Source organism: Ptychodera flava, chromosome 20 (assembly GCF_041260155.1).
Source record: "Ptychodera flava strain L36383 chromosome 20, AS_Pfla_20210202, whole genome shotgun sequence".
Lineage (NCBI taxonomy): Eukaryota > Metazoa > Hemichordata > Enteropneusta > Ptychoderidae > Ptychodera > Ptychodera flava.
Genome location: NC_091947.1, coordinates 14774096 through 14801843, shown reverse-complemented (window position 1 = coordinate 14801843; position 27748 = coordinate 14774096). Strand labels below are relative to the sequence as shown.

Sequence of the window (27748 nt, the reverse complement as noted above, 5' to 3'; positions counted from 1 at the left end):
GTATTACCTCACACCTAATAGGGTTACAGAGGTCAACGTTAGTCGGATATCTAATCAGTGATAATCACAACCTGTGCAGTGGCAAGATTAAGGGGAAAAATTAATTCAGTGAAAAGCCACAGGATAGGGAGCTATGGCTTCACTGTTCAATGCTAGCAAACCTCTACTGCGCACGCCGGGAAAACACCAAATACACTATGACTGTATAAATACGGGAGCGTACGCATATCTTGCACCGTGCGCGGCAAGTAACCCCGATGGCCACAGATAAGAACAGCGTAAAACATGAATTTGCTTTTGAAGCAATTCGTTAGACAAAATGCACGTTGGAACCGAAATGTTTTTACGCTAACAACAATAAACAACGACATCATATTCATTCCGTCCCCTGACCATTAAAATATTAAAATCCCGCTGTTTGCCGCTGTAATATACCAATCCTAAATTACTTTAAACCCCATTCCTATACTTTTTAGATTACGCCTTATGAATACCCAACGCATCAAGTCACTGGAAAAGGAGCTTTCCTGATCTCATCAGGATCATTGACAGTAATGCTAGCAAGTCTTGAGAATTACTCATCGAAATCAGAAGATTTTTGTAGACGAACTTCGCAAAATTCCGCCAATAATTTGCGTTTGCTTTCAATAACAAGACAAGATATTAATCGGCGCGTGATTTAAGCACTATACCTTATTTGCCTCGGAAAGTTGCCCCACAAGCAAAGTGTATTTAACGGCAATGCTAACTGGTGACTGAGTATCATATTTCTTTCGGTAATTTTGTTTTCTCTGTTTTATCTATCTCAATACATAGCTTAATTATACAGAAATGATTTAAAGCACATTATCTGAGCTACCGTTCATCTTGCTCATCGTGGCAGATAACAAATGAACACCCTGGGAAAAAGGAAAACCATCCAAGTTTTTATAGTACCATAAACACTGTTAGGGTACTTAAATGTGAATAACTGACATGAATCGATGGAGACGTGATCTATTCGCAGTCTTGCACAATGCTATTGGGGAGAACACAATAAATAAAGTGATCCTGAAAATATGCATTTAGATATTGATGCCTGGCCCGGTGTCTAGCAGAGTGATGTTAAAAAGTAATAGAGAAAATTGTGCATCAGTGAGAATGTGTTATGTATATAATCAACAGGCCGATCCTTGTGAAAGACTGACACGAATTTGTGTGATGCATACCTCCTGATGGTATTCTAGATGTTCGGAGCATCTACCGTTCAATCAAACCACTTTCCCTTTTAGTCACAAGGATTTTAATGAAGTCACAAATGTAAGACAAACCGTTGGAATGGCAATGTATAAAGAAACGCCAAATTAAACACCGAGGGCTTTGGTCGAGGGTTGCGTTTTTCTCCCTGTCATTTGCGGACATATGCTGCGTGTGTGCGGACATATGCTGCGTGTATGCGGGCGATATGGTCACGCGTTGTTGTGTATGATATCCTCATAAGAGTTGCAGATAGAGTGTCATCTTCACGCTCTATCGACTTTGAAGCGAAGAAAGTAGTTTGACAACACCGCTCTCACAGACCGCAAGCCTACGCAAAAAGTACACTGCAACGTTGTGCCAAAGTAAACTTTTTTTGCCTTGTTGGAATATATCGCCAACAACTTTTTTCAGACATAGACAATTTTTCATCTGATTTTCCCCAATATTTTGGTCACAAATTGTAGCAAATCAATTTGGTCCAAAACTACCAAAATAAAATACAGCAAATTCATAAAAATTGCTAAAATGTTCACTGAAATTTTGGTGGGAAAAATTACAGCACTCAAAGGATTAACACTCTCCAAATGATACATTATCGTTCAGTCAGTATTTGAATCTTTCTCGATGATACGGATTGAACACTATAAACACCGCCTTACTTCCCCGTTATAAAGTTTGGAAGACCTTGAATGCATTTTCGGGCTACATTTGAGAAAACTGGAGAATTCGGAGATCATGGTAACCCATGCTGCAATTTGCCAACAATCTAGGGGGCATATTTCTATTCAATCCATATGGAAGGCACCCTAGGGCACCCATGATGTGTTATAAGGAGAATTTAGTCCAGCTATCCTTCAGACACGACCTACTTATATATTATCATGTCTCCATTTCACGCACCAAGGAACACATGTCAATTACTATTTGCAATACTAGGGGGAATGCAAACAGCAACAGTGTATGTTGTTTTATCACTGTGTTGGAACAGTGATAAAATGCAGACATATTTTATTTCCGCTCGCCGTGTTCAGTCTTATCAAAAGTATAATATTTACCCTACATTAGAAGTAACTTTTTAATGACTTCTTTTTATTGGTAGCGAGGTAATATGTATTTTATTTTTTATTTTTTTCACAGATGTAGCGGCAAACCAGTCCCAATACAAGCTGCTCAACGATCTCTTCGCGGATTACAAGACGGAAATTCGTCCTGTGAGGAATCTTAGCACAGTAACCCATGTGGATTTCAAGTTCTTCATGAATCTCGTACTTGACATGGTAAGCTGATTCACTATAGTGAGAAAACAATTTTATGAGGTCATTATTGACTTCAAAGTTTGGCGACAATCGGATTAGTCACGCTCATTAAATATCACCGATTATGGAATGTCGCCTTCAACACAAATCAGCAAATATCAATTTAAGGTAAAATTGGCCTCGAAACAGAATTGTAATTTGGAGGTTTTGCTCAGACTTTCAGCAAGGGAGCATTAAACCATCCCTTTAATAATCAAGAATACAAATCATGGGTCGCCGCGCAAACTTTGGGATCAGACAGAAACAAAAATTTACAAATATTTGAAAGTCAACTTGACCGCGATACCCAGTGTAAATTATCCGCGGAACATTAAATTTGCGATTTCAAAACCACAAGCTTAAGACGGTGAAAAGTTTCTTAACTGATTATTAACAGAGATTTCATGTCGATGAGTCCTCACGCGTACCATGTAGTCCAATAAATTAATTTAGAAATTTGAGTGTCCGTGTATCTGTCTTCGAGTCCCATTCTTCCTTATATCACTTCATACCTTCGTACAAGTCATACATAACCCTACGTCTTTGTTTTCCCTCCCCTTGTAACTCACTTTATGTCTTGATGCCCCTCTCCGGTACATTTCAATCCCTTCTGTACAATGTCTGCCAGCTTCGTTTAGTCTTTTCTCCATTTTCCGGACTGTCTGTCTACCTCAGTTCTCTCTCTCTGTCTCTGTCTCTCTCTGTCTCTCTCTCTGTCTCTGTCTCTGTCTGTCTGTCTGTCTGTCTGTCTCTCTCTCTCTCTCTCTCTCTCTCTCTCTCTCTCTCTCTCTCTCTCTCTCTCTCTCTCTCTCTCTCCCCTCCCCCCGATCGCTCGCTCGCTCTGTCTCTCAAGCGTGATATGCCCTCCAAATCGATGGAAAACATCATCGAGTCGGTCAACCGTAATGGTACTAACAAATGACCTTTGCCCCAACGTCACATTTATAGTTGACTAATGGTGGAAAGTACGCAAATGCATTATGAGATTCTTGATTGACGGTATTTGAATGGCTTTTACTTTAAAGAAACTAGTAAGTGGACGATTGTGCACTTTAATTCATGCCAATATCCTACCACGCAACAACGGTGATTAAGCTTCACATTTTTGAAAGTATGGTCTCCCACTTTATAGGTCTAATGGCGGTAACTATCGATAATATTTTCATTATTTGTATTCTAGAAATGTTAAAATACAAATGAATACCCTTTCAAATATCATTGTATGTCTAGAATCATCAATGTTTATGTAAAGTCAATTCTAATGTCGAACGAGAATTCATTTTTTATTGTCGATAAAAACATAGGAAATTACACACAGACACTGAGAAATGCTGAAAAGTTGAACACCAGGCAGGTCAACAAACTTTGAGAGTAGAAACGGTAATTTTAAATGAAACAAAAGTAAAAGAAAACACGTCAGACGTTACAGCACGGATCATTAGTACTCCGATTGTGCGATCATCATATTTCTGACATGTAAGGGAGGAAATCCATCATTAGTATAAGCTTATGAGCTGACATTATATCGAGCGATAAAAATCTCGTTAGATATACATGGTATTTCATTTTATTTTCAACCTCCACGTCGCCATGACGAGTCACAGTTCTCTCAAAGCCTGATGACTCGGCTTTGAAAGATCCAGGGTCTTTGCATTGCGTTGCAGGACCATTCCGCTGCCATGCATACTACAGTTTGTAATAATTCACCGTTTTCACAGCTGTGCCATGCGGAATGACATAATGTTTAACACAACAACTCATGTAGCCAGCGGATTTCTTGTTATGTGTCGGTTATGATGATAACTCTTAGGGTGGGTAAACCACAAATGGCTTGACAATCTGATAAAAATTCTGAGTAATCACCAATAAAGACATCGAGTAAGAAGTACTTTCCTTCGCTGCCCCTCGGTACAATGCGAGTGAACTCTATTAAACTTACCGAGCTTCATTTTTATTCGTGTTTCTCAATTTTTTTTGAAATTTCACGTCACCCAAGACCCTAATTCACCATATCTGGCCTATGTTCTGGTCTTTATTTGTGTTAGCGTGTAAGCATAGTGTTTAACGTTCGCGCTCCATCATATTCGCCGCGATGAACATTATATTTGTAAAGTACTCTGCCTGTGGATGTTTTCAATATCGGTTTCGTACCACGCTTTACATTTTTGTGCTTACACTTGAACCTAATAAAATTGTAACAGTCGTGTTGTAATAAATGCTATAGCTCCATTCCAGTACAGTGGCAATATATATGCAGCTATACCTTCATTTAGGATGAAGTCTTTTCTCGCACCATAAAGGGCAATATGATGTTCTGTTCAGGAGCGTTTGAATAACAGCTTATCTCTAAATCTTCATTAATAATGTGCATTGACTCAGCGGACGCCAACACGTGAACTCACCACGGCGTCATGGATAAACTTGCCGAACGATAACGACCTTTATCGCGATCCAGAGTTAAATTGAGTTTTGTAGTGTACCTTGTTTCCTAAAGTTCTGTCTAAATCAATTCGATTTTCCGATGAGAGATTAAATCGTTGCCCGTGGTAACATTGCCATCTGTGAAATAGAATTCCCTCGTTGCCATTGGTAACGAAATACTTCTTAGTGAGCTCCAGTCGCGCATGTCAGATTCTATATATCTTTCAGACACAGTCTTCGAAAGCGATCATCTCCATAACTTTACAATTTGAAAGGGTTTAGGAGATATAATGTTCTCAGTGAATGCGGTATATTGTTTACCGGGAAAGCTAGTTCATTTAATTTGAGTTCCCCAGCCATTCGCTCGAAGTACAGGGCAGATATCAGATCTAGAGGTACATACTCCACTTTGCACAATTTCGACAAATATTCTTTACTGCAATTTTACCGCTGGCAAAAGTTGACTATGTCGATAACACAGCCAATAACCGCTGCTTTGGTAAACCCTTTATGCGTCGAATTGCATTTATACGACCGACAAGCGAAGATTTGCAAAACACATTTCCCGGTAAACGAAGACGTAGTTTAATTTCCACCGCATTTTATTATCATCAGTTACGACAACCCAACAAAAAGTTACGTGACTGTCCAAATGAAACGTCTGAATGTCAACATCTAAATAGTAACATAACAATCAAATGGAACATTAAGTCGTCGGTAATAAAAACTCCCACGAAAGGTAACTTAATTTTGTTCAATCAAGTCGACATAATAACGCGTGGATTTTTCGTTATGGCCGAATACGACATTGCATGCTGTGTTATATTCCTCATTCTTTACTTCGTATTCGAAGCCTTTTAATAATTAAGAATACGCTGCGATGCATTTTTTTCGCCATTTCATTCGTCTTTCAACCTTTTAATAATTAAGAGTAAATATTCTTTCTAATTACTGGTTTCCTTTCATACTTGCACGAGAACAACTTATTCCCAATGTTAGCTTTTGCGGTGTTTTAGCTCAAAAATAGTTGGCTGCATTTTAGCTGCCGCACGCAGCGAACGCCCACACAGGGATAGGACTGCAAATGTCGTACTAATCTAACGTCGGTAATTTTAATCGTAAACAATGACGTGGACGAAATAACTAGCTTCACAACCGTATCCCAATACAAATGATATTATTAATTGTGTTATCAATATATTTATTACCGTTGCGTGACTATTCTTGCAATCTGAATATATCACTCTGTCATTTTTCACAAACGTGCTCAGAAACTTAGGTTTTTATGGTTAGGTTTCGTGGTCTGAAATTAATGAGAATGATTGATTTTACCTTGGGCTTAAAGTAAGTTTCATAAAAAAAGTTTCAGTCCAGATTATCTCGTTTCATCGATGACCCACTTATGAAAGGTACAGTTGATACAGTGATACACAAATATTCAACATATGCATATTAGAAATTACTGTAAGACGATCATGTTTAGCCGTGGGATTAAAAATCGATATATATTGACATTAAGACATTAAACACCCGAATGACGCAATGCTTATAAGTGTTTCAGGTCTTTTGAGACGTTTTATTCTTATAAATATGACTCGACCATATCAATATTACCGTGTACCAATGGGACCGAAGTACATGTACACATTTGATGTAAAGGTGTTTTATATCGGTACTTTCACGATCAGGACACCGCCAACAATCGCAAGTAATTGGCATCGTTAGGCTGAAAAACATTTGCATACTCCAGAAGAGTTAATCAAATTTGGTACTGGTGAGCTATATCTACATCTGTGTTGTCAGGGTCCTTGCGGTTCGATACAACTTGATTAAGAGCTCTACTGTTGTCTATTGGGAGTTGTCAGATAAATGCTTGAGTCAAGAGTGGTTGCCACATAAAACAGCCGGCCGCATTTATTACATAAAGTGTAAACGCAATACAAACTTTTAAACCCATCTCAATTTTCATGACTCATAAGTCCGAGGACACACAGACACCGTTTTTTTTCTTTGCCTATTCTTTTCTGCACTCTAATCAACCAACCAACCAACGGTTACTCTCATGCCTAGCCACCGTTCTGCCCAATTCTTGTCGCCCCTCATAGACCGTAGAAGCGAGATTTCGTTTCTGCTGTCTATACTCTGACTTAGTTTAATCATAGACGATTTCTCGAGGGTCTATGGCTTAATTATCAACTCTGTTAAGTTCGACAGGAAAAGTTTCGCCAATGCTATGCTTTGGAATTTCCAGTTAAGGGATAACCCACGGCTGCTCTAGTCACATCTAAGTGCTAAGGGAATATCTTCAGCTCTTTTAGCATAACACTTTGTGAACTTTTCGACAGATGAGAACAAGGAGCTGCCGAGCCTTGCAGATATACCTCTCGATTTTTTTCAAATATGTTACAGAGATGCAAATGCATTACGAATAATACCGCTAACATCGCAACGACAACTAAAAACATCCCTAACGACAAATAATGCACGTTTGTCTGGTTGCACTACCAGGCTGCTGTTCTTGATCATAACCAAACATCATTGGCGTCCCGAGCTAACGGTTTAGTCTTGCGCCCCGATCACCACAGGTGATCATGCAGGAGTCACATGATACTGACATTTAAATAACCACTGCACCGGTACCACAGAAGCTCCATAATATTGCTGTCTTTAAAGAGAAGGCCATAATATTTCGATTTTATTATTATATCAATACTTTTATCGCTCTATTAGTCACCAGCGATTAGTTAAATGCACTCTGCATTGCAAGGTAAACTTTAATGGTCATACCATTTAGGATGTTTAATGATCTTCGGCATTAAAAGTACAAAGTAAGGGCAATGTATCGCGTCGCAGATTACTCGTTTGACGATCACCGGTACGTCATTTTGGAAGTTCAACTATTTAAGTAGCAAACTGTACAATTATGACGATGACGTATAAGACAACGGGCACAGTTAAAGGCATCGCTACCCGGGGAGAACAAGTTATAAAGTTAATCGTATTTTTTATATCTCTCTCTCTCTCTCTCTCTCTCTCTCTCTCTCTCTCTCTCTCTCTCTCTCTCTCTCTCTCTCTCTCTCTCTCTCTCTCTCACATGCACACATCCGTTTAGACTTTTGAATCTGTGGCTACTATCGACGACTAGAAAAAACCGAAACCTTTGGTTCCAAGATCAAAACAAACGTACATGTACACATATATTTGAGGTTTTCTGAATTATTCTCATCTAAAAATTACCAAAAGTATATTCCATCACATCCAAAATATAGATAAATTGTGTCATCTATATTGTTCAGTTACTTTGGAATTCTTAAACTGTCGTTGATTCTTGACAGCATTAGTGATGGTAACAGACAAATTAATCTGCATTAAGAATCTTAACTTACATGTAATGAAGTGCTTTGTCCTGGTTCTTCCCATTACAGGGAATTGACAAATGGGGACCTCTCGTTATTTTTCAAGCCTCTTTCTAAATATCCTATTTTTGTGTCCTTCATTTTTGCCCAGGACCAACCCTCTATCATTTGCTACGCGCCCCTTTTAGGATTTGCTCAGCGCGTTGATACTGAAGAAATACTCTTGATGCAAAACACAGCTACTATAATATAAATCGGTCAACAATATTTAAAAGTTTTGTTTCAAGTATAGTGCGAATTATATCTCATTATGATTATTGCAGGCTGCTTTCCGAATGCATATCACGTTTGAGGTATAATAAGTTGGCACGAAAAAATGCCGTCAAAATGTGAAAGAAGGAAACACACATTTAAAAAGTTGAACGGTACAACATGTTGTAATGAAAATAGACGAAGCTAAATGTTGTAGTATAGGTTTTTATAACTTCAAGCAGAGTTGTCATTTCCTGTAGCGTCGATTTGACTTATGAAGTTGTAATGCCACTTTAATCCGCCCGGATACTTTTGTGATTTGTAAAAATCACGCTTAACGCCGGTCCGATCGATTGCGAATTTCAATAAGTGTTTAACCGACTTCTTCATTACCGCTCGAATCCATTACACGAAGGCTCACACGCAAGCACGTGACAAATTACTTCTTTTCAATAGAAAGTTCTTTGAATGCACACTTGGAACATAGCAAAACCTCTTATATTCAAAGTAAGAGACAAATCTTCAGCCAAGGGCGCCATCCTTGATTAATGCTACGGACAATCAAACTCGACGTGGACCCCCAGGAAAGCTACTCGAGGAGGAACACCTGGCTTCATAAAAGCTTGCATGTACCACTTCATCCTCGTTTGATGCCGAAAGAGAAATGTTTCCTTCGATAACATTAGGTGAGAGCTTGCGTCATTCCTCACCAAGACTAGCATCGTTCATTGTGCTTTTTATGCCCAATGTGGTGTTCTTATAATTCCACGACGTCGCATGCGATTGTATGGCATTTATTTGTCCTTTGGATTCGAAGTTCTTTACATGAAAGGGTACTGGACAATTTACTCGCTGACAAATAGCCTATTAACGTAAAAAAAAGGATTTCAACTCACAATTTGGGTCAATTATCAGAGAAATGTAAACGCTGTTCAAAGTCGGAAAACGCGCACATTTGCTCTCCCAGTTCATGAAAAAATAGTGTAGCCATTTGTGGTTTACAATTGCCATAGCAAGGATGAAAATGATTATGGCAACGTCACAAGATCATCCAGAATCTCACGAAACCAAATATAACATCTTGTACGTGAGGTCTCACACTTATAACTACATGTACCCTTTATTGCACAACTGCTATTAGCCAATCACGTCGATCTTACATGACCATACTATTATTACAAAGAGACTTGCGCTGATTGGTCTGCGAACTCTGCTATGAAGAGACGCGATATTTTAGACATCCCAAGCGTATGCTTGTGACGGATTTCGGCACGTCGACATTACAAAGACCGTGTAATGCGGACGATGATAGATGTAATATTATTGATTTACCAATGAAGGTTAATCTCTACGCCGTATATTGTGTGTGTCTTCCTATTATCATCATAAGTCAAGCGTTATGAGCGATACCATGGGCGATACCATGACTCATCTTCTATCATTTGCACCGTTTTACAGTGATGGTGATAAAGATAGCCAGAGTCATAATGTTGACGATAGCGATTCTCGACCACCCTTGCAGTATTCACGATTTCGATAGTTTTGATAAAAGTTCCAAGAGTAGATGCCCAACGCGTCATAATTCACTGTGAATGCATAGGGACTATATATATCCGATGCAAACGATTAGCCGTGGCCATCTTACCATCTCTAGATGCGGACAGGCAAGCATAATCGGCACTGCTACATACCAAATCCGACCAATCACTTAGGTTACCAATCTCGATGACAACCACGATGCTTACGAAATGGTCATGTAGTTATCCGTAGCGTGTGCTGGACGAGCCAATCTTTTGAAAAATTCAAATAGTATTCACCTCTCATCCCCCCGCCATAAATTTGAAAAGCGAAAAATCATAACATACTTTCTGCGAATGACAAGTGAGAGTGATACAATATTAGGTGGTAAGGCCGAATAAAAAGAAAACATATGTATGTTTAGGATAATCCGATCGACCTACCCTATGTAAGAAAACCCCGACTTTTCGTAAAAACCACTTATGATTTCGGCACATTTGCTATTTTGGATGCGTCACATCACATTAAACTAAAAGCTGAAAAAAGTTTCCGCTGCCGATCGAGCCACCCTAATTCCTGGAAGACATGTTAGCGGAAACACACATACTTTTCTGCCTATTACTAATTACTGAGTGGTGGAACTCAAACTGGCAGTGTTCTGATAGCCTGCTATAGCCTCTGCCATTTGATTGAAAAGAAAAGCGACCGTGTTTGCTGCCAATCTACCAGTACTGATTAGTATGCTGCCTGGAAACCGAATTAAATCGGGAAAATGTCATCGCCGAAAGTGCTGCTAGCTGCCCACAGAGAAAAGATCAATTAGCTCTCGCCGTAAGGATGACGTCTTTTGGAGGTCGCGATCGACGAAATTTTTTCACTGATTGACAGTTGCCACAAAATTGCGTTCCCGCCCAATTCGTGTTGAGTACCGGCGCTACCTCCCTATGCCGCCATTTTCGATTCCCATGACTGAGAAGAAATGCATTAATGACGAAGCGCGCACTGGTCGTGTTTAAGGTGACTGTTTGCGCCAGTACCGCAAGCGAAGTAATCAATACATATAGGTCATTCTTTGACCCGAAGACAGACATTTTAATAAAAGCTTGATTGCATGACTGACGTATAATTTTTCTTGAAATGAAACTCAATCAGTCCTTTTGTGCTTTGCGTGAATAAAAGGAGCTAATTCTTATCAATACGAAAATTGGGCGCCGAAAAGTCTGCTTCCTAACGCAGACGACAGACGATATATCTATATACATCACGTGGTTCCCTCAGTTTTTCGGTAAATCTTCATCGTTTCTATTACCTCATCAGACAATTGCCGAAATTATATGGCTTTATATATTATGCAATAATGTTGCACAAAGATGATTACATTGGTTTAATGTGCACAAGATATTGAGAAATAAATAGATAATTTTCAATGCTTCGTGAGGCTGTATCACCCCAATATGTAATAATTAACCCAATATAATACTAACCCAATATAAATATGTAATAACACTAAACTTGGAATATATAATACAAGCAAAATAAGATTATATATTAGTGTTATTATATATTGAGTTAGTATTACATATTGACTTAATTATTACAGATTTGGGGTCATACAGAGGCTGCCCGAGAAGCGGTTGGTGCATGCTTCTGCATGCACTCGCTAGACGATCCGCGACGTAATAGAGACGACGCACTATACCATTTTGAAAAACACTGGAAATCAAAAAGAACTATTTTTATTAAATTATGCAGAAGCCTCAACAACTTACAAGGAATTGTTTTACAAGGATGGCAACCTAAGTATCGCGAAAGCTCTCAATGAGCGGGAAATTGTTAATTTAAAGTCAACAGTGTAAGGAAAATCTGTCAGCCAAACAGATGGAGTGACTCTCGTGTAACACAGTAATCTACGGCCAACTTCTATCACGAAGCCACCGTGTGAAAAAGTTATGTTAAGAACTCTGCGTACGTTTCCTGTCAAAGACGCACAATCTTTGAACAATTCATAAAAGTCAAGCTTCAACCGTGTTCATGTAGAGATATCAATCCCAATCTCAGTGGATGGCTGTGTTTTGGATTGTATAGACACAAAGGCACTCTAACAATTCCTATATCAAATCTCCAAAACACGAGACTTTTGTGCAGGTGGCTGAATACGCCCTTTCTGTTATATATTCGGCAGATTTTAGGATTTTGAGGCATCATAGAAGTGTAGCGAAGCGATCGTGGTTAAGTTGGGACGAGAATCACTCGGAAAATATTTGACAAGACCTAAATATATTGAATTCATCACGTTTAATACCATTTGGGAGTATGGCTCGAATTCAGTTACCGCTATCACCGAGTGGCGCATCGGTTGCTGAGTTTTTAAGTGCTGTTACATTTTTCCAGCGACTGTTTGTTTTCAAGACTTTTATTCGAATGGGAATAGAACTGATGAATTTAACACCACACAGGAAAATATTCATTCGGATGAATTTGCTCTGTTAGAACTTTCAAAGGGTCAAGTGTTCCACGGCAGTAGGAAAATATGCTGGAAAAGATCGCAGTATTTTCCATATAAATTGAAGTATATGTCGCCGGAACGCGAGGTGACACAGCGGGTCATTTCGCAAAAAGAAGTTAGCTCTCTGACGGACAGGCAGTATTTCGGGGTCAGAGCGTCAACTGCCATGTTTACAAAGCTATCCCTTAATTTGGTTAGCTATCTCCAAGAAACTGTCGATATACGTTTATTCATAACGTTTCTTTCGGTATTCATTTGCTATAGGATTTATGATATGACAATTAAATAAAAAATCTTTTCAAATGTAACCTATATAGGGTTAGGGTCAGAGTATGTACTAGGCCAAGCTGTTGTAACTTATCAATAACACTTCACCGCAAGAACACGTTTACACTGCTGATAGTCAGCCACGATCCTGTTCCGCCTGTCTTTCTTACTTACAAAACGAAAGAACATTCACACTAGTATCGTTCTACTTCCGGGTTATCCGGTCATCGAAAACATCAACACTGCCAGTGTTGCCATTAAAATACGGGCCCAAAGTTCAACGTGGTAGCTTAAACGACAGCCAAATCTGGGATGTCATGGCCGCACAAGCTTAAAGGGATATAGTCGTCGGAACTGCGCCTGTGTGAGTTTCTTGTTTACAACAATGTATTTCGTGAACGATATCAAGATGCACCTCATCATCATAGCTGCAACATTTAAATACGATGATAGGTTATGACAGATATGTTTCAACTGTCATCAATCACCATTGTGCCTTGGATACATTGTTGCCATGGGTCCTATGGGTCCCATACGACCTTTGAGCCCAGTTCCGACGACTATGTCCCTTTAAGTGCTGCCGCTACAAATACAAAACAGAGATTTAGAAAAAAAGACCATAAAATACGCACAAAACAAAAACACCACTAATATTTAACTAAGACATGATATGGTAAATTATTTTTACATAGGGATCTTGCCTATGATTGGTCGAACCCAGCAATATGCCCACACAAATGTTTAATGGCAACGCCATTAAGCATACGGTATGCGTTCGCGAGGGAGAGATTTGACCAAGTGACCTATCTGACCTTTTGAAACGATGGACCAAGTCGACACACAAACTATTTGAGAGTTTTTAAACGAGTTCTGCTATAACAAGACTCACTGAAGGCAATGAACCAAACGGATAAACGACACTCCAGAAAATTATTAAGAATTCGGAGAAAATGCAAATTGTAATAAAAATTGTAATAACAAATACACGTCTTTTTCTCGTTCGTACTGAAGATCAAATGATGATCCCCTGGTATTCCCCACTTGATGAACAGTTAGTTGTTCAACATTCTTTCCAATCGATCAACACTTGATACACATGGCATTCAGGATACAATTACGTGTTTAAGTATTCCTGTAAAGCATGAAACGAGATATTGCATTCCGTTCAAACGCCATAAAGCGTGTTATACTATCCAATCATGTAAAAACAAATCATGCGTATGCACGCTTAACCAGCAAGATTACACTTTGAATGCCCCGTTGCAAAAACATTAATCTACCAATGAAAATCGCTGCAATATTTGGACTAAAGCGTCATCTTCCATCATGCAAGCCTGAATGTTTTCAAAAAAATGTAACAGAAAAGAATTGCCCGTTAGCAAGTTTTGGTTTTACTCCACCTAGGTTCAAAGTGACTGAGTCAAAACAATTTGAAAATGTTTTTGGTTATGTTTGCCAGGCAAGAAGATATACATGTAATTACATAATTTTCTAGGTCGAAATATGAAGAGACGTCGGTCTTCAGAGATCGACTCACTCCATTTCGACTCTGTTGTTGTAAGTATTTTCATGATGTAATTTCAGTGTGGCTAACAGCTACGTTATTGACATTCTTTGAAGGCCTGGGCAGCATGGATTCCATCGTGAATCATGGTGTTATAGAATTTCGATAGCATTAGACTATTTATAAAGAGTGCAAGTCGAACTTCACTGAAGTTGCTCTGTGAACGGTTCATAGAGGGCAACCTATATTTGCCTTGTCGAATCTCTTACAAACAAGCGTTTAGTATTCCCGAATTCGAGTATTCAGTAGTGCTCAAATTAAGCCTATAATATACCTCCTATAGAACAAGGGTGCATGAACGCGGCAGATCTTCACATGGCATTGCACTTTTTAAAATCGGTCAAAACCTCGTGGGTAAAATTTCCTCCAAGCTGTCACTGTCTGTTCTCTACCTTGTCTACAGATTCATGTGGGGTTTTTTTACCAACTGAGCCTGACGACCTTGCAGTCGCACATGTTACGACCCCCTTGGATTTCGTAATGACTCACTTGAATACGATGCGTAGCCTGTTTCCATTTGGTGCAATAATTGTCAATCCCCCGCCAAGGGTAACTTTCTATTTTGAGTCTGTTAATCAAAACACTTTGCGGCGTCCATGACGAAAGGTGTCTAGGTCACGTGTGCCAGGAAAAGAGGACGCAATAAAAACCATTGTGTTTACATGCTCCTACTTTTATGAGAAACTATTGCATTACAATGGGCATATTTCCGATTTTAGAAATCATGATTTAGAATTGTATTTAGAGGTTAGAACGGATATTCTGACACTGATGTACGAATAATTTTTTCGGGCCGCTGTTATATAACGACGTTGTCAGTTTCAGCTTACCTTATGTCAAATATAAATGGTCTGGTTACTAGACACCTCAGTCATACTCGGCCCGTCGTTTCCTTTGACATCAACAGACAAGGATAATGACAATGACTCCGATAGTGTTTATTAAGTACTGTAAATACAGTTCGTTATTTGAATTGATAATTGAAGTAAATGGAAGTGTTCCTGCGTTATCTATCTATCTATCTATCTATCTATCTATCTATCTATCTATCTATCTATCTATCTATCTATCTTCTATCTATCTATCTATCTATCTATCTATCTATCTATCTATCTATCTATCTATCACATATGTATGTATGTATGTATGTATGTATATACATATATATACATATATTATATATATATATATATATATATATATATATATATATATATATATATATATATATATATAAGTGTATCAGGCAGTGTCAGAGCACTAAAGAAATGTATCTCCTTATCTCATATTTACATTGTAAACAAACGAATAAAAGAAATTATTAAATAAGGAAATCATCATGAAATAAGGATATCATAAAATTACTAATTACGATTATAAGTTTTTCGTGAATAAATCAATATTTATAGAAGTCATTGGATGTGACGAAAATTAGGTGATGTTTGCTGATCATGACCGGCCTCTTATACATCTCTGTGACCTTGGACATCCAACACAGAACTTTTTTACCAGGGACAATCTAGCCAGGTGGCAACGACTTATTTCAAGTATATAGATAAATGCAGAATAATGTAACGTGATCACTTTAAAAGAACGGTATAGTGAACGACCTAGCCTACAAGGCAGCGCCAGAGCACTGAACGCTGACCTCGATTCACTAACAAGGTCACAAATACTAAATTTACCGTCAAACACTGAACCAGGCAATTACAGTCATTTATCAAAGAATTTCCGTAAATAGCCCTCCGCTGATCGACAGCTGTATCAAGTACCATACGGCTCTGTTCAAACGTTTTGTATTCAATTAAATCGATTCTGTTTTTATAATTGCAGGACGAAAAACATCAAAAGTTGACGAGTAACATTTGGATAACCGTGGTAAGCTGTGTTTTTAATTTTTCTTGTGTAACATACGGTACAGTTTGTGGTATCACAACGGACTGCATATCATTTGCTACAAAGCAGTGCATCGAAACTACTCGAACTTAAGGGGTCTGTCTCTGCTTCAGCACCTTTGTTTACATTTATGTTCAGTTATAAATGGTTCACGTAAGCCTACTGCATCGAGTGATAATCTCAGTGCGAAGTTAATCCACCACGCTATTACAGAGCGATCACTGACTGAATTAAAGTGAATCCTTGACGATTTGAAGGGATTCAACGTCGATTAAACAGACCAAGCAGAAACCCCCATTGGCGAAGAGGTGAATAAATTAATCGTGAATCTCGACTGAATAGTAAATTAAAACCGTCGAAAAGTATTCTTGAAAGTAAAACTAAATAAAGTCAACAAGATTTCCATCATTACTTTAAAATGTTGACATAACCACTTTGGAACGTACATGTAAGGACGACTATAAAAGAAATTAATATTAAAGTAATATTGGTTCCCGGGAGCAAATATCTGTATGAATATACGCAATTACGCTTTCTTTACTATAAAATAGCACTGCCTCTTTTGATAATATGTGCTACCAGGGACTTAGTCAGCAGAAGTATTTTATTATCTACATAAAAATCATTGAGCATAGATTACGAGCAAGCTGCAACACATGTAAATGAACGGCTTTAATGTACAGAACGTGAGCCAGGCTTCTCCCCCGAAATAGCCTCGTAAATGAAGGTACGGCTTGAATTAGGGAGTGAAATCACCCGGAATGGTGATTTAGTACCAATTCTGACACGATGGTTTGACAGCTGTACGACATGGGGCTTTACTTTTATGTCATCTTGCTACTGTAATGTGTATTTCTAATCACTGGCTTTAGCATAGAAAGTCCGCTGCTGTCAGCGTGGCTATCAAATAATATATGTACAGTTTGAACAACCACCGTCACCACGCCCCAAGTTTTACGGGGTGGTCATTTAGGCCATCTGAGTTCTAATATGAGTGAAATATGGTTGTAACGCAAGATGACTATCTAGCAGCGACCTGTCTATGACAAAAATGTCATTTGACAACTTTGAAATGAGCGTAAGATTCTTCAGAAGTAAATTTTGACGAAGTTCCTCTCGTACCTAGATATGGCACGACGAATACATGGTATGGGATGAAGAAAAGTACGACGGAGTGAATAATTTCAAAATATTCGCTGATCGACTTTGGCTTCCGGACATCTACTTCTATCAAAAGTAAGAGCATACAATTCTTCCCAAACAGTCATCCAAACTTTTATCTTGTTCAACGAGAGCGATGTAGACCAGATTCTATAGTTAAGTTCGACGAAGTGGGGTTCACCTCATTTGCCGGTGACCCAATTGTTAGCTTGAAATTTACATATTTCTGTGAATGGCATGGAATACTCTCTCCGCAGAAGTTTTGCCCTGAGGAAGGCAATCAACACATTGCCAAATGGTGGCTTTTATTTACGGCAAGTAATTTCACTCCTGGAACCTGAAATAATTCACAATGCCAATCAACAGAATTCCCATCGCCACGTTGACTTTTTTGTAATAACGCGTGATAAATTTTCTAATTCTATCGGTAATTGAACGCAAAATCAAACGATCGTATAGATGTTATAAGTTATCAAAAAATTCGAAATTCGTTTAATGTCACGGCGTTTCCCAGACAAGCACATCTTGAAGGGGATCTCATTGATTCATACACTCTCGGTGACAGGGTTTCATTTTAACACGATCAAGGGACAGACAATTGGACAAGATTTCATGATATGCGGGTTGCCATAAATTGATTCTAATTGCCATTTTTACTGCCATGTTTCTAATAAAGCAACGTCGTAAAAATTGTAACCTTGAAAACAACCCTGCACGTTTCTAGTCTATAGAGGGCGTAGAATACTTTATGACGTTGAGTCGTAAAAACTGGCTGTCTATTATGAAAAATGGCAATTCATAGAATATTTGAATAATTTAATGGGATAATAGATTGTTATGTATCAAACGTTACCTTTAGTTTAGCAGATTGACATCAAATGGAGTGTAGGACCATATTATCTTAACGGTTAAGAACATACTGTAATAAAATGAGTGATAACATATCTTAAAGGGTATTGTAATTATATTTTTTCTCGATATCTAACAAACATTAACTTTATGACTTTTTCTCCCCCAGTGCTGCCACAAAATATGAAAATTTTCTGTTCGGTCACCTGGCCGTTATCTACAGTGATGGGGAAGTGTACTGGGGAGCACCGGTCATATTTCAGGGGCACTGTAAAATCGACACCCGCTACTTTCCCTTCGACAGGCAGCGATGTGAGATGAAATTCGGAACCTGGCAACACGACGGAACAGAGGTTGCACTGAACGGCACAGGTGCTTCTTTACGGTGTTTACTTTTTTTAATCAATATGCCAACATTGGCATATTGAATCAACATTGGATACCCATACTTCTTAAAGGTATACTGTCACCTGTTCCAATTTTGCCACAGTTACCATGGAAGGAGAAAATCTAAGGAATCATAGATATTAAGCGGGTGGCCGCTTTTTAAAAACGCCCTCATATGGGCATTTTGAATACCAAGGAACGTCCCTTTGACCATATATGGGCATATTTAGATTACAGGTAACTGTATACCTTTAATGTCTGTGCAGCAAGATGGCGTCGCTTCTTGTCTCACCTTGGAGTTTGTCTTAAAACTGAGATAATATTCCCGCTAGATCGGGTTTACTTTTCTAATTTAGGAGGCAAATAGAATGCGTGACATTCTAGAATGATACGCTTCGTGCAGGAAGAATATCATTAGCACATGTACAACATTCCATGATGCAAAAATCGTTTATAAAGTGGCATGGGGATATAATCTCCTTTCAAGATCAGCTCGGCTGACATTCAGGATTCTATGTCTTGTCTCGCCCACAAACAAATTAAAAATCCCTTTGCTCTAAAACTAATAGTTAATTGAAGTGTCTCGACACTTAGCGATGTAGTTGTTATCGCACATCAGGGATGCGTTGTCAACATGATTGACGAGTAATTGCTGTAATAGACGGACAAGCCATGATACGTTTGACTAATTGCGTTCTGTGTGTGTTCTGTCCCTCAGGTGACACATCGGCGTTCACAACGAACGGTGAATGGGACCTGAAGGCGATGGAGTCGACCAACAACGTGGCTTACTACCCGGACACGCCGGGCATTCCCTACACGGACGTGACTTTCGTCATTGACTTCCAACGCCGCAGTTTGTTCTACGTTTTCAATTTACTGATGCCCTGCACGTTGATCTCGCTGATGACGGTCCTGACATTCTTCTTGCCGGCCGAGTCCCAGGGAAAGATCAGTCTCAGCGTCACGGTCCTGCTCTCGCTGACCGTTTTTCTCCTGCTGGTCGCCGAAGTCATGCCGGCAGCCGATGAGGTCCCAATTATCGGTGAGTTAGGCCCAATCAACTCGCAAATTGCACTCAGCATCCCAATTTTCTTTCCTCCTTACAGAACTGACAGCAAAGCACTGTAATTACACGATAAATTTATTGACCGTTTGCCTGACAAATCTTTCCCTGATGGTAGAGGAATTAAACTTTATTCCTTTGCATTTCGACTTTGACTTTTATTTCATTATAGGAAATGTGTAAAAAGTGATGAGTAACTGTCAAATTCCTGGCATATCAAGAGACATGCTGTAAAAGAGAATAAACTTCCTACTTAGTTGTCAATCAGAATTCAAGATTCATTCGGTCTTAAAGTTGCCGAAGCATGATTATCTGTTCATTAGTTAGTTTCATCATTTTGACCAAATCTTTATATTAGTTTCTCGATCCAAACTGACCTTGAAATGAATAAATTACTTACACACGGATGTAACATCTTACGTTGTACATGTATATCAAACTAGGTGATGTTATTATTTTGTTTGTATTTCACAGGTCAGTACTACGCCGCCACAATGATTTTGATCTCAATTTCGCTGTCCATGAACGTTCTAGTCGTTAACGTATATTTTAGAGGTCCGGATCGGGACAGCGGGCCGGCGCCAGTCTGGGCCAAAAAGCTAATTAATGGATACTTAGCCTGGGTTTTGAACGTGAACGTCACGGACGAACCAGCGTCGAAACAAGACAGAACTCCAGAAAGTGTCCCGCTGATGGAGGTGAATTGTAACTCTCAGGCGGCTGCTAGCATTGTCAATGTCCTGGAGCCGTCCCGGCAGGACTCGCCTTTGCCCTCGCTGAGACGGAAATTCTACGACGAGCACAGGTACGCGCAGAACGGCTGCCATAGCGACGGTCGCCATACCAGCAGAGATGACGAGGACCAGAACATTCTGTTGAGGATGGTCTTGAAAGAACTGCGCATGATGAATATGCAGCACGAGAAACAGAAGCATCGCGGCAAGATTAACACTGAGTGGAAACGAATGGCCAGGGTTATCGACAGATTCTGCCTGCTGGTCTACGTCATCGGGACAATCACGACAGTTTTAGTCAATGTTTGTCAAATACCATGGGATCGCCTAAAATAGGTCATAGGTCGTGGCAAATTTGCAAGTTCCACTGAAAACACGAGGTCATGAAGCAGAGCGGTTAACTCTGGCCACAGAAAGAAACTTAAAATGTCTGCTACATCTCAACCGATCGCTGCACATTCTTATATTCAATAATGAGTACTTGCAATAGTGTCATAAGAATCTGTTCTATTCGTGAAGTGTCCAGAACTTAAAGTAAGATTCTGTCACATGGCACATCAAAGACGTCCTGTCAGAGTTCACAAATCACGGTCAGTCAGTGTGGCACACGCGACGACAATTATTCAAGAAGGCCAAGTTCTCAAACTTTAGTCCACTGTCTACCGCAATTTGGTATGCCACTGTGTCAAAGGGACAAGCTAGGCGCGTCTCTCGTCATCAACATATGAATCTTGGAATCACATCGTCATAGATCGTTGTTCGATCTATACCTAGCAACCGGCAAATAGTCCAGTGAATGACGCATTTACAATTTTAAAAAAATCAATGCACACCAAATGGAAAAGATTTTGAGACTGTTTCATTGCCATCAAACTGTAGAAAAATGTTGCATCCTTGGCACTCCCATTGGACATTTCTTTGGCAGCGGTGAACAATTGATTCTAAATAATACAGGGTGTTAAACACATGCATAGTTTTTTAATCTTTACTATCAAAACATACAAAAAACATAACTTTCAGTCAACAAATAGGCTTACTGTGATATCAGAAGAACGGTAAAGTATCTCGAAACTGTCTGTTTTCTCTTACATTATACTCAACACCAAGAAAATCAACTGGACGGAGACAAAGTTTCCGGTTTGTCAGGCTGCTGTAACTATGTAGAAAGGTGAATGATAAGTGACCGCATACCTGAATATTTGTGATCACGGTTGGCAAGTAAGAGGGCGCCCGCTTACGGCGAGAAGAAGAAGTCATGATGCAGACTCAGGTCGATGTAGTGCTCACTGATTTATGCAAAGTGAAGATGACGTCGGCAAACCTTTACCACATCAGTACAAAACTTACTGTAGCAAAATGATACCTTATGTGCGTTTGTACAATAAATAATTAAATAAATAAAGATTGTCCGATATAATCTCAAAGAAATGCCCAATTTAAAATCAATAGGTATCACTGTAAAATTGATCAATTTGATATGCATGAACGCTATCCCCCTGCAGAAATGCACTTACTAACCAGTAAGTCCACCATCTCTTCTACGTAGAGAATGTGAAAACCTTGCTACTCCATACATTATACTTCCCTCATCTCTCTGTGCACTTTGTTGAGGTCAAATAAATGGGACTTTGTGGCAAGGGTTTTGCATCTCTTAGTAAGACAAACAGCACTTATCTTCTGGTCATAAAGTACTTTAGGAATGGCTTTGTTGTGTAGCCATAGCAGTTGAACTGATGATATGACCACGCTGACTATGGGATACTACGGAGAAAGCTTAAATGCAAATTGGCGGGATCTCAATGAGATATTTCTACTGTCACTTTTACTCTCCGTAACAATTAAAGAAAGTATGAATGAAACTGGTGATATTGCAGGATTTGCATTACCCACAGCCCATCCAGACTCAGTGATAGACTCATTGAATATGCAAAATGTTACACTTAATTTCTTGGCTACCCACGGATCACCTTGTCAGTTCCCGACGCTGTGAGCAATAGGCGTTGTTAAAGTAGTCACCTGTACAGTTTGTTATTTATCAATAAAAATACTCTTACAACGTGTCTTCTTCGTTATTTTCCCTGTGTTTGTGTATTTGAGCAGACGCAGATCTCTGATCAAAAAGGTGACATGCCTCCGAACGGGTCCCATAGCCTTGGTATACCGTTAAAAGAATGTCCGACATTGTCACCAATTCAACTTCTTGAAAATGAGTTCATTTCCCAGAAACTATCGGTACACCATCTAGGGATCAACAGGCGAAAAATGAGATTATAATCTGGACCAATGTTTTGGGGAGTTATTTTAATCGTACTTTTGAGAGAAAAGCGGAGACTCCCAAATGATGTAGACCTATAATATGTCCGCATATATTAAGGTAGTATGCGGCTCAAAAGTGAAAGACTTAAAGTTCTGCTCAAACTTACCACGATGTAATTGAAAACCATGCATTCGCTTACTATTAACACGATTGATAATTGGATCTTCATATTTTTAAAATTTCTCGAAAGTGTTAGGTGCCATATAGTTGAATGTTGCAATATTACTCATGCAAGTGTATAACTTAAAAAGAAAAGCAGAGGAGTTAATCATTTGCAGATTAAACTGACATTACTTCACCATCCAATTATCCCAAATTAGTTCAAATCGTGTTTATTATAAAATCAGGGATCACCGTGCGGTCATCATCCTTGTGTTAAAATCTATCGGGAAAAATACAGTTTTCGATTTTCAAAAATACTAAGACGGTGAAAATTTTCTTGTTCCAAGAGCTTTAGAAGGAGTCCCAACAAGTTGTAGATCAGAAAAGCATTGACAATATTTGAAATTTAGAATTTCTGTCCCCGAGCGGCATTCTACCTTAAATTCTGTGGTCGTCAATACAGTCAGTTTGTGATAAATCACTATCGATATGTACATATCGACGTCAGCAGTATAAATTTTTATCCACATGTATTGTGATGTTACCTGCCGCATTTTCTAGTCTTCTGCAAGCACAGGCATTCCGTGCACACTGTTAGCTTTTCAATGGTGTTCTTGCCATGTACAGTGTATATCCATTCTTGAGTAACTGCCCTGTATTTTAGGCGTTGTTTTGAGAAAGAGATCATCGTTTTCGCTCCAGGCAAGTGATGTGATCTTCCTCAGGGTACTCTAAGGGCAAAACACGTGCGTGTTATTCAAAAGGCGGCGTTCGCTTTTTCCCCAGACAGAGACGTAACAATAGATATTAAAGTCATCCCGTGTAAACCTTATACATTTCTCGGGCAAATGCACGCTTGTCCCTATCGTACTGCTATAACACTGCATTGCATCAGTCCTTATTGTTCAAGTATAATACACAACAGAATATTTCTAACGTCGAAATCCTGGATTTTCTATTGGACAACGTTGTCAGCAGATGACTCTTGCCTCGTTAACCAAGCCCTGGTTTGTTTGATCAAATACCAAGATCCATCAAAAGTTTGAAGATTTAACATTTCGCTAGAAGAATGAAAACAAGAACGTCGTTTCAGTTAAACAGCTCATTATCTGGAAAAGTTGGTGTTTCAAAACTATGATGGCGCTCTACATCGTTCTCTTTGTTCACTCTGTCAACTGAGGAAGTGATACCATGCTTGAGCAAACACTGCATGTTGCGTGGTAAGCTTATCGAAGACGCGTGATCTTCAAAACAGCAAAGCTAAGACAGTCTTACATATAAATAATTGTCCTGAGAAAATATTGTGGTGGATCGACAAACAGCTCACAGATGAAACATAATATTAAATTTAACGTGAAGGAAGTTTACGAAATTACAGTGAAGATACAGTGGCAGTGTGTCAGCCTAGGTACAGGTCAAGAAAGATTAAATATGCTTTCATACTTGCACAATCAACGACTTATTATTATGCCACCTGGAAGTTTTTGTTCTCAATATTCAAAATTCAAGCTTCATCTTTAGAGGATTATGAGCAGCATCTGTCTACCATTTTGTGGCATCAAAATATTTTGTAATTTTATTTGATATTCTATGAATTCTACCCACGAAAGGAGATAAGTTTTTCCTTGCTAGTCAAACAAAATCGCATATCATTAGTGACACAATGAACAAGTAACGGTTTTCACATCATTATACGTTTCCCGCGATTTTTTTTCCAAATGGTCAAAATATAAAGTGAACATAGCATACAACCCGGCGGGAAGACGACATCCAGCGTTTTCCAATTGATGACGTCATGTGAGGATTAATGTGTATTTACATCCCGTCCACAATTTGGTTTTGTTCACCATGGAGGGTATTTGAGTGGGTACACGTTTATTATTTAACTTGGTTCAATTTGCCCATAAACGTCTAGTGCGTGGTTCATAACATACAAATTCTACAATAAACTTAATTCATTTCAGTTCGAACGTAATGATGCAAAAGACCACACCGTTTGGCCTTCATTATAAGTTCAAAGGACAGTAATGGTACTTTTTCCACTTCTTTCATTATTTATCACTGGCTTGTTAGGCTAGCTTAAAAGTCTATGTGATTTAATGGGACAAGTGCTTACCATACCTCGACCGAGTGGCTGTACGATGGATGACATCACCGATGACAGCGTTCTCGAAAACCAATTATCTAGCCACAAGTGGCAAATCACTTAGCTGATTGTGTCTACATCCAGGGACCTTACATCAAAACAGCACAACATGATCACATTTCTACTTGGCCATTAAACTGCTGAAATCGCTTTGAGATCAATTTTTATTCAGTAATACTATCTAAAGTAAATACATCGTGAGAGTGATAATGATTTCAAAGCAATCGTTGAATTCCGAAAACAGGACATTGGCAGCTCACTCCAGCCCGGTTCACCTTAATGGTAACACAATGTGTGCATACTCGTGAAGGATCCGCTTGAGGGCGCTTGTTAAGTGCTAGCAGGTTACGCTTACCCATTCCGGACACCTGGTACCACCACTAACTATCAGTGGTTCAGGATGGTCCTACTTAAATTTGTAAATCTCAAATGTCCCATGGACCTGGTAATGTATTACCTTGAATTAAAATGATTATTGGACCAGTTTAATGTCATATAAGTCAATCACACTATGAGTTGCGCCTCTACGATCGAGAAATGCCAACAATCAGCAGGTATATAACTTATTCGACAAATATTAGGACATCAATAAATGTAACTACATTGCACGTGATCAAAGTACGTTTCTTATCACAAACTCATACAGTCTCATATTTCTTGCGACAAAAAACACTAAAACAATTTAAGCATCCACATATTTTTATATAAATATTCGCGATGAGACTAACGTGATAAAGTCATCCTGCTCAACAAATTTGGAATGTGTTTCATAGCAGGACACATTCAGAGTGAGAAGTATTGCAATTTTTTCTTTAAAGAAACATAGGGAGCTCACGTATTGCTAACCAATACATCAAGATATACGTGTACAGTCGCCAAGACATACTAATTAAAACTGCGTCCATTAACTCTTGATTTATTTTTTCATTATGAGCGTTGTTCTGTTTGTAAAGAGGGTTCCTTTCCCTACTCCAAAAATCATATTTTGCATATTTTGGTACTAGAGAAACAAATTACCTAAATTTACCGATATTTGAAATTTAAAATGGCCGCCATCCCTGTGTTAACTCTTTGGAGAAAAATTAAATTTTCGATTTTAAACAAACCAAGATGGTGAAAGTTTTCTTACTCAAGGGGCTTCAAAAATGAACCCCCATAAGTTGAACAGAAATAATTTAAAAAGTTAAATGGTAACAAGTTCAAATGTCTGTCCCCGAGGCGAATTCTACCTAATGATATTATTGATAATAGAATTCAAGTCCATTGCAATGGCGAGACTAAAACTGTATGCCTTTCAATATAATTTTGGTGGATAAATAAGAAAGTATACACTTGTTTTGAGGGGGAAAAAGACATGATAATCTTGTCAAACGTTGCGGTCTCAGATAAGACTTGTCTCTTTAATTTGTACAGTGAAATTTTTATAAGGGCGCAAACTGCTGCCTTCCATTGAAGTTGACTTAAACTGTGAACTGGTTTTCTGTGACCTTTTCACAAAAACCATTAACTTTATGAAGATGAAGGTTTAGCCATATCATCTGACGACTCTCTTACGGATTTCAATACGGGAAATGGAACGCCGTGCCGCCTGAAACGGAAAGCCGAACGATGAACTAAGTCGTTAACTGTCGTCGGCAAATTAATGAAGGGTAGAAAAGGCCATAATCACGACTAATACAACCCCGTTAACGTAAAATGCAAAGCCGAACTGGATCAAGAATAGATCCCAGAGTTACCTCCAACTTGACCGGCATCGTATTGTAAAAGTTTCACAGAACATATTTCCGACCTACTTTCTATTTTTAGCAACTTTAAAGCTAACAAAGTGAGGGATAAATCTCATAATTCCATAGTTTATTGTAAGGGGATGCCTCAGCTGGTTTTATTGATTTTTTCAAAGACGCAAATGCCATAAGGTCGACTCTGAGTATAGAGGGCGCTTATCATAAAATTAAGATTTTTCCCGACTTTTACCTACGTATACATATGACAAGTTTACATATGACAAGTGTACATATAGTGTATAACACATTTTAAAATTAAATAGTACTACAATCTTTTTTCTTGATTTTCAAGATTATATTATTGATTGTTGAGTTATTTTACACTTCCTCTCAAGCATATATATAGATATTGTCTTCCTTTTTGCTCTGGTAAAAACTCGTTTGATTTTCGCAAATAAATGGTCTTCAAAGTGTTGACTCGGTGGATGTAGGGTTCGTCGCAACAAAACAACTTAAATTTATTTCAGATTGACAAACCAGCTTACAAACACCATCACCAAAGATAGAGGTTCTAAGTTATCTACCCTTTAATCTCGGTCGATGCTCAGTGTGCGTGTCTTAGGTTGAGGATCGCCGTACGTTGCTTTGTCAAATTACGGAACTGTAGCTTACAGGCGTGACTTCATTCATACAATCGATACGAATTAAAGATAAAAATAACTCATCCCTTCACAGACTTCAAAATACTCGATCCACGGAAAATAACTCAGTTTTATACTGTGCTGTTTTAACTGTCATAGTCGAATTCGATGTTTCAACAATGTGGTATAACCAACATCTAAGATGTACTAGCCTTTATGTAATATATTAATATAGTCTTTTTGGAAGAATTGGTTACCTCTGTAACAGGGCGTTCGGTCTATAAAAAAGGTAGCCCACAGAGGGACT

The 27748-nt window shown here is 38.7% G+C and overlaps 1 protein-coding gene across 1 annotated transcript in view; it reads left to right on the top strand.

The window, feature by feature from the left end:
- The window catches only part of LOC139120124 (neuronal acetylcholine receptor subunit alpha-10-like), a 73921-nt gene extending 51350 nt beyond the window's left edge, over positions 1-22571 (top strand). The window contains exons 3-8 of the mRNA XM_070684227.1: positions 2377-2516; positions 16252-16296; positions 17441-17550; positions 18494-18696; positions 19430-19756; positions 20252-22571. Coding sequence (XP_070540328.1) covers positions 2377-2516; positions 16252-16296; positions 17441-17550; positions 18494-18696; positions 19430-19756; positions 20252-20847 — 1421 coding nt within the window. The 3' untranslated portion in view covers positions 20848-22571. The remainder of the gene's footprint in view (positions 1-2376; positions 2517-16251; positions 16297-17440; positions 17551-18493; positions 18697-19429; positions 19757-20251) is intronic.
- The last annotated feature ends 5177 nt before the right edge of the window (positions 22572-27748 follow it).